General features: G+C 50.1%; 1 protein-coding gene across 2 annotated transcripts in view; it reads left to right on the forward strand.

The window, feature by feature from the left end:
- Positions 1 to 6,306: 6,306 nt before the first annotated feature.
- Positions 6,307 to 8,689, forward strand: part of CD300LG (CD300 molecule like family member g) — a 15,628-nt gene continuing 13,245 nt past the window's right edge. For both annotated transcript variants that reach the window (XM_017516152.2, XM_037734086.1), the window contains exons 1-2: positions 6,307 to 6,429; positions 7,302 to 7,631. In XM_017516152.2, coding sequence (XP_017371641.1) covers positions 6,387 to 6,429; positions 7,302 to 7,631 — 373 coding nt within the window. In that variant the 5' untranslated portion in view covers positions 6,307 to 6,386. The remainder of the gene's footprint in view (positions 6,430 to 7,301; positions 7,632 to 8,689) is intronic.

Raw genomic sequence — 8,689 nt, forward strand, 5'->3', positions numbered from 1 at the left:
CATATGCAAGTAGACCCAGCTACTCAGGAGGCTGAGGTGGGAGGATCGCTTGAGCCCAGGAGATAAAGGCTGCAGTGAGCCACGATCGTGCCACTACACTCCAGCCTGGGCATCAGAGCAAGACCCTCTGTCAAAATAAAATAAAGTATGGTGACAATTACAACTAGCTACCTGTTATGGAAAAAAGAGAGAGAGAGAGAGAGAAGGCTGGGTGCAGTCGTTCATGCCTGTAATCCCAGCACTTTGGGAGGCTGAGGCAGGCAGATCACCTGAGGTCAGAAGTTTGAGACCAGCCTGACCAACATGGAGAAACCCCGCCTTTACTAAAAACACAAAAATTAGTCAGGTGTGGTGGATATTTGGGCAAACAAATTAGAAGGAAAGATAGGCAGAGAGAGATGTTTAGGTGAATGAGAGCTTGAAGCAGGAGTGCTGGAGAGGCTGCATCCCAGGGCAGGGCAGGTGTAGTGAGGACAGAGTTGGCCCAGATGTGGCTGGAACCCCAGAGCAGGATTCGCCTCACCCAGCCAAGGCTCGGTCAAGGTGCCTTCAGAGCAGCTACAGAGGGAACAGGAAGATGAGCTCAAGGCCAGAGGAATGAATGCCTTCAGGTCCATCTAGACATGGAGAAGTGAGTTCTATAAAGAATGCTCTGGAAAAAAAGAGAATGCTAATGATCCTTGAAGAGGTGGCAGAGAGAGGATGGTCCTCATTACCAGTCTCCCATTACTGCCCTTCTCTATCATTTTCCCTGTCATTCCCAGAAGTAAAAAGTCTTTACATCAGTCAACATAAAAAATTGGAAAGGGGCCGGGCGTGGCAGCTCACGCCTGTAATTCCAGCACTTTGGGATGCCAAAGTGGGCAGATTATTTGAGGTCAGGAGTTCGAGACCAGCCTGGCCAATATGGTGAAATCCCGTCTCTACTAAAAATATTATAAAATAAGCCGGGCATGGGGCGCATGCCTGTAATCTCAGCTACTCAGAAGACTGAAGCACAAAAATTGCTTGAACCCAGGAGGTAAGGGTTGCAGTGAGCTGAGATCGTACCATTGCACTCCAGCCTGGGTGACAGAGTGAGACCCTACAGTCTCAAAAAAAAAAAATAAATAAATAAATTGAAAGGGAGTTTTCCGATTTGTTTTGATGGAGAAATTTGAAAAATCGAGTTTACAACTGGCTAGGGTAGGGAAGCTGCAGGGAGACTAGGGGATGAAGGGTAAGAGAGAAAACAGAAAGCGTGGTGGTGGTCTACACTGTGCTACAGCAATGAGCAAGCTGCAAGATCTCCGTGGCTAAACACTGAAAAGCCTACCTCTTGCTCACACCAAGTCTGCCGCACGCTTGGTGGCTGTCCAGGGCAGCTGTCTTCCAAGTGGTAGCTCAGGAATCCAAATCTTCCCGTCTTGTGGCTCATTCATCTTTGCTGAGGACACGTCTTCCCCACTCCTGATGCTTCCTTTCGTGAGCAGAGAGCCCCACTGTTGCAGAACTCTTGGTCTCTCTGCATGCCTCTGCTGATCTGATTGATGAATGCGGAAGGAGAAACAAGGCATGTGTAACCCGGCCCTTTTCTTCCTTTTCTCTGGTGAGCTGGCCCACCTGCAAAAAGTGTGTGTTCTGAACTGCTACGCTCCACCTCACCCTGAGTGTTACGGGGACGGCCCTAGCTCCACTGAGGGAAGAGGGATGCAGTTTCGCCTTCTTCTGGGGTTCAGCATTAGGTTCTGCCCCCTGTCCTAGTCCAAAACCTTGTTATTACGCCCGGGATGGCTTTGAATGCAGCCCCAAACAAATTCATCAACTTTCTAAAATATTATGAGATTTTTTTAAATGACCAGGCACAGTTGCTCACCCCTGTAATCCCGGCACTTTAGGAGGCTGAGTCAGATGGATCACCTGAGGTCAGGAGTTGGAGACTAGCCTGGCCAACGTGGTTAAACCCCGTCTCTACTAAAAATACAACACTTAGACAGGTGTGATGGCAGGTGTCTCTAATCCCAGCTACTCGGGAGGCTGAGGCGGGAGAATCCCTTGAACCTGGGAGGCGGAGGTTGCAGTGAGCCTAGATTGTGCCATTGCACTCCAGCCTGGGCAACAAGAGTGAGACTTCATCTAAAAAAAAAATTCTGAGGTTTTTTTTGTTTTTTTTAACTCATCAGCTATCGTTAGTGTTACTGTGATTTATATGTGGTCCAAGACAATGCGGCCCAGGGAAGCCAAAAGATGGAACCCCCTGGCCTACATAAACAATAGAGCTTGCACAAAAGCGCACTTATTTGTTCCATAGAGTTTCTTGTCATCTAAGACAGCGGTTCTCAACCCAGGATATTTTTACCTCCAAGTGGGATGTTTGACAATGCCTGGGGACTTTTCTCTTTTTTTGAGACAGTCTTACTCCTGTCGCCCAGGCTAGAGTGCAGTGGTCGGATCTCAGCTCACTGCAGCCTCAACCTCCCAGTCTCCGGTGATTCTGTCACCTCAGCCTTCCAAGTAGCTGGGACTACAGATGCATACCACCATGCCTGGCTGATTTTCTGCATTTTTTGCAGAGACGGGGTTTTGTCGTTTTCCCCAGACTGGTCTCAAACTCCTGGGCTTAAGTAATCCACTCACTTTGGCCTCCCAAAGTGCTGGGATTACAATCGTGAGCCACCTCACCCAGCCTGGAGACGTCTGTGATTGTCACAAATAGGGAGGGACTACTGGCATCTAGCAGGTACAGCTAAGCATCCTGTAATTCACAGGACAGCCTCCCACGACAAAGAATTATCTGACCCAAAATGTCAATAGAACTGAGGTTGGGGAAACCTTGATCTAAAGGGAGGAAGTGAGCATCTTGGAGCAGCTGAAGTGATTTAGCCCAAGTCCAAACCAGAGAGGAATTGGACCAGGGCGGCCACTGAAGGCCGAGCAGCTCCATCCCCTCATCTCTGCCACTGCACCTCTCTGGCACACAGATCCATTCCTGAGGATGCGATGAGGCTGCCACCAGCCCGGTGATCTGTCCAGGAGCCCTTTTGCCCCACTGCCTCTTCCAGATGCTGTGACGGCGGGGCACCTCCCCGTGCTCCTGGTAGGAAGCCGGATGAAAGTGTCCTGTCTTCTCAGATCCCCAGCCCATCTCGGGGGTCTGCCGTTGGCCCCACCTACCCCAGGGTGTGGCCTAAGGGTAGAACTAGGTGCAAGGCTCATGCCAGCACCTCACTTTCACCCTTCTCCCCAGCCCTTGCTCCACTTCCCAGCCTGGTGAATCTGTTTCTACTGGAGTTTTCAAGTCAGCCTCCTGGGCTAGGTGTGGGGCTGGGGAGTGGAGGGAAGGGCCTTCAAATAGACAGGAAGGCAGTGGGGACCCGCTTGACACCCTCTTTATATAAATAAACATTTCATAACACCTCGCTTTCTCTCCTAAAATGACAATCACAAATAATATGCCTTCCCCTGCACGTACTTTTAAAAAAGCTATACTAGGGAGAAAAAAATAAAAGGAAAGCAATTTATAACCAAGTAACACATATTTCAATCTGCCAGTGGTCAGGTTCCATGACACTAGAAAACACTGAAGTGTCAGATGCTTGCCCTTGCATATCATAAATAAGTCTGAATTCAAGAAAAGTAGAGGATCAGAAATTATTCTGTGTAAGGACAAAATTAAATAAATAAAAGAGCAAAGATATGCTATCAAATGCTAGAAGAAGTATTATTTTAAGGCCAGGCATGGTGGCTCATGCCTAGAATCCCAGCACTTTGGAAGGCCAACATGGGAGGATTGCTTGAAGCCAGGAGTTTGAGACCAGCCTGGACAACATAGCAAGACCCTGTCTCTACTAAAAATAAAAAATTAGCTAGGCATGGTGGTGCACGACTGCAGTCCAGCTACTCAGGAGGCTGAGGTGGGAGGGTCACTTGAGCCTGGGAGTTTGAGGCCACAGTGAGCTGTGATGGTGCCACTGCACCCCAGATTGGGCAACAAGAGGGGGGCCTGTCTCAAAAATAAATAAATAAACAAATTTTTTTAATCTGTGTTTTTTTTAAACTACAAAAACAGATCACCTCTTGTAGTCTGTAAATGTAAAAGGGAGACAGGGGCGGTGGCTCACGCCTGTAATCCCAGCACTTTGGGAGGCCGAGGTGGGTGGATCATGAGGTCAGGAGTTTGAGACCAGCCTGGCCAATATGGTGAAACCCCATCGCTACTAAAAATATGAAAATTAGCTGGACGTGTCGGCGCACGCCTGTAGTACCAGCTACTCAGGAGGCTGAGTCAGAAGAATCACTTGAACCCGCGAGGTGGAGGTTGCAGTGAGCCCAGATGGCGCCACTGCACTCCAGCCTGTGTGACAGAGGGAGACTCCATCAAAAAATAAAAAAAATTTAAAAAAGGAGGCGGGGCTGAGATCATGGTAACAGAGTTTTCGCCTACGGGAACAGCTGTCCCCGCCCACTAAATGGCAGCAGTGCTTTGCAGTCATTGTGAAATCAAAACGCTTCTTCCACATTGCTAAACTCATACACACACAACCTCCCCTCCAAGAACCACTGAGTTCATGCTTCAAATATTAACCTGACAAGTGAGTAAAATTCCAATTGAACATTTGGAAGTATATATGCCAAAATATTAATGGTGCTTTTCTAAAGCAGAAGGGGAATTACAAAAAACATTCCCTTTTGTTTCCTTTCTTTCTTTTTTTACGTTCTGTATTGTGTAAAATCTTGCTTATCTGTATGAACTTTGCAATCAGACAAAAAAAAAAAAAGTCCTTGTTGAAACCAGTGTGTCAGGGCTCCCAAGCGTACCTTATTGTGTGTGTGTGTTTTGTTTTTTGTTTTTATTTTTTTTTTGAGACGGAGTTTCGCTCTTGTTTCCCAGGCTGGGGTGCAATGTCGCCAATTGCAGCTAACTGCAACCTCCCCCTCCCGGGTTCAAGCGATTCTCCTGCCTCAGCTTCCCGAGTAGCTGGGATTACAGGCATGTGCCACCACGCCCAGCTAGTTTTTTTGTGTTTTTAGTAGAGACAGGGATTTCACCATGTTGGCCAGGCTGGTCTCGAACTCCTGACCTCAGGTGATCTACTTGCCTCGGCCTCCCAAAGTGCTGGGATTACACGCGTGGGTCACCACGCCCGGCCCAGTTTTGTTTTGGTCCTTTCAAGGAGGATTCAGATCTGCTTGAATTGATGGAGAAACCACCAACTCACTTTTTCAAACGTCAAAACAACTCCGCAGGCCTGAGGAAGACTCATCTTGCAGCGCGGCCTGCCCAGGTCTCCAGGGAATCCAGCTCAGCTCAGCCCTATGACTTTGCTCGGCCCCGCCTGCACCGCCGCCCCGTGGCCAAGGACAGTACTGGGTCCTTCAAAAGGCGATGGCGGAGGAGGGGCCAGGGACCTTGCCACAGGGGCAAGCTTCTTTCTGTCCCACCAACCACAGGACAGCCTGGTGAAGTTTATGGAGCCCTCTCGCAGTGTAGTAGCGCGTAAGTATATAAATAAAATACATATGCTGAAAAAAAAAACTAATATTGGCGAGATGATTCTCAAAACTCTTTATAATTATGTGATATAGTGCAGAGGGAGACCCAGGCATCTCAGATCAACTTCCCCTTTTCATTCCTAAGACTGTAAACCGAAACCCTTTTCATATGTAATTCCTGAGACTGTAAACCGAGACCCTTTTCATATGTAATTCCTGAGACTGTAAACTGAGACCCTTTTCATATGTAATTCCTGAGACTGTAAACCGAGACCCTTTTCATATGTTAAGCTATAAACTCCTTCCTCCTGTATTCGGTGTCCGAGAGATCCGAGATCCGTTTCCCGCGGCCGCTCCTGCTACAGTAGTAGTAGCGGTGTTTCATTATTAGGGCTGTAAATAACCAGCTCTGGGGGCAGGTCCAGTAACTCATGATTTTCCAAGCAGCGAGGAGTACACACGACGTTTCGAGATAACCACAGCCTGATGTGCCAGTGTCTGTGATCGTAATTGGTAACAAAGCTGCAGGTACTGCTAACAGTACACTCCTAATGGGAGGAAAAGCTAAACATTAGAAGTCAGTGAAAGTCGGTATGTAACTTTTTCCCATGCGAATACATGGACTCCTTGAATTCGACCCACAGACCCCTTAGGGTGCACCGACCACAGGTTAAGAAAGAAGCACCAGCGTGGGTTTTCAGTCCTGGGAGGTGAGCCGGGGTAGGCACGCGTGGGCGATCATTAAAGGGAAGGCAGAGGCGCCCCCCCGCTGGGCCTGCGGAGGGGTGACCCGCACGCCCCTCCCCTCGCTTCCTCGGCCTGGTTTCACGCGACTAGAGGAAGTTAAAGCCCCGCGTGGCTGAAGAGCAGCACACAGTCCCCAGCGTCTGCTCCCGCGGTGTTCAGCGCCCAGAATGCGGCTTCTGGTCCTGCTATGGGGTTGCTTGGTGCTCCCAGGTGAGATGGGGTGGGGGTCTTGGGAGGGATGTGGGGTTCACCCTTGGGGTCTGCAGGGGAAGGACCTCCTGACTGCCTGAGCCCCACCCCACCCATCCTCAGCCTCCTCAGCCCTAGGGGAGCGGGGCAGTGCTGGGGCGCGATTGCTGTTTCTGGAACCTAGAGCCAGGTGTTCTCCCACACTCGTGCGTTTCCCCTCCTGGCGAAGTGGCTGTGACAGTTGCTTTGCCTCTCTGATCTTAATTTTTCTACCCTGTGCCAAGCCTGGAGGCAGACAAGACACCCCCATCTGATTGTCCTTTTAAACTCAGCAAATATTTGTTGAATCTCCACCGTGCCTCTCCCCACAACCCTGAGAGATGGAGAATGATCACGTTCCATCAATTCTTTTGCTTTCTTTTTCTTTACCTTCTAACACTGAAAAAATCAGGATGCATCCTTCAACTGATGCCAGTTGTTCGGTTGGCAATAGTGAGACCCCATTTCTTTGAAAAAACAAACAAAAAATTAGTCAGGCGTGGGGGTGCACGCCTATAGTCCTAGCTAGTGGGAGGATCTCTTGAGTCCCAGAGGTCAACGCTACAGTGAGCCAGGAGCGCCCTGCCCTCCAGCCTGGGCAACAGAGTGAGATCCTGTCTACAAACAAAACAAAAACCCAGAAACCCTCCTGTCTATCTGGCTATCAAATGGGCCAGGGTTAGGGAAACATCAGCAGCCCTGCCCCGGAGCGGGAGAGGAGTACTGGACTTTCCAAACCTGTCCCCAGAAGGGGTGACTAAGCCTTCCTTCCTCCTCCTAAAATGGAAGCTCTGGCCTTGACCTTGGTGCATGGATCCTGGTAATTCCAACCTCCACTCCTCCTGTGATTTTAGGTTATGAAGCCCTGGATGGCCCAGAGGAAATCAGCGGGTTCGAGGGGGACACTGTGTCCCTGAAGTTCACCTACAAGGAAGAGCTGAGGGACTACCGGAAGTACTGGTGCAGGAATGTCGGCCTCTTCTTCTCCCGCTGCGCCGGCACCATCTATTCGGGAGAAGAAGGTCAGGAGACAACGGAGGGCAGGGTGTCCATCCGTGACAGCCGCCAGGAGCTCTCATTCACTGTGACCCTGCGGAACCTCACCCTGAAAGACGCTGGGAAGTACTGGTGTGGGGTCAAGGGCGTCAATAAGCATTTACTGATCACTCTGGTCATCTTTCCAGGTAACAAATATCTCTCCTTCCCCCCGCTGGGGACAGGCGCTGCAGAGGGAAGAGGGAGGGATGGTGGGGCGTAGTCCTGGTCCCAACCTTATTGCCTCAGGGAGATCATGCAGGTCAAGCACTGAGCAAGGCCTGGGGCACAGAGGGAGCTGCATAAGTCTTGGCCACTCTCGCTCTTGCTGCCCAAGGTACCACTAGTAGATGTCAGAGCAGGACTGGACCCAGATCTGTCCAGTGCTGGGCTCGGCGCCATTCCTTTCTGCCCAGAGGTACTGGAGGGAGATTTCCATAGGTTGGGTACAAGATGGACATACTGGGGATAAAGAAGACTCCTTGCCTGGTGTCCAAGATATTCCTGAGCACAGAGCCACACCTGAGCCCTGACCATGCCGGCCTCACTCTGCTTGTGCCCTCAACGCTCCCCTCCTGGCCTCCACCTCCCCCGATCTTGAAGTCCAGGCACAGGTGCTAGAGTGCTTAGGAACCAGCCTCTGGGTAGGGTGCCTGAAGGAGGAATTGTTAAATGCAGGGGCACTGAGGGGCTGGGCTGGAGCCATGGGGCCCAAGCAGAGGATAAAGCACCTCTCTGGGTGCCCAGAACCCCACCTGGATCTGCTGAGCTAAGGAGAAAGAAGCCAGAGAGGGCCCAGGGCAGTGGGAGCCTTGGTCTACTGGCCAGCGAGGGCAAGGTAGGTCTTTGTGGTCCCATTTCACAGATGAGGGACTGAGGCTCCAAGAGACTAAGTGATTTGCCCAAGGTCTCACAGCAGGAAGTGGTGGAACTAGGATTCTAACACAATCATCTCGGGCTTTGATGTCTGCTTTATTCCTCTCCTGGCCCTCTAGCTGGGACATATCCCAAGCCCAGGCCCAGCCCCACCACCAACAGATCCCCTCATTATTACTTTTTCAGTCCTTTCTCCATGGATCTTTATTTTAATTTAGGGAAATAAAGTTAAACTTGCCAAATAGCAGCAGCATCAAACCACATTGAATCTGTTCTTCATTATTTACGAGATTCTCTTACCTCTTCCAATTCTTTTTTTTTTTTTTTTTTT

The sequence above is a fragment of the Cebus imitator genome, unplaced genomic scaffold (genome assembly GCF_001604975.1).
Source record: "Cebus imitator isolate Cc_AM_T3 unplaced genomic scaffold, Cebus_imitator-1.0 Scaffold573, whole genome shotgun sequence".
NCBI lineage: Eukaryota > Metazoa > Chordata > Mammalia > Primates > Cebidae > Cebus > Cebus imitator.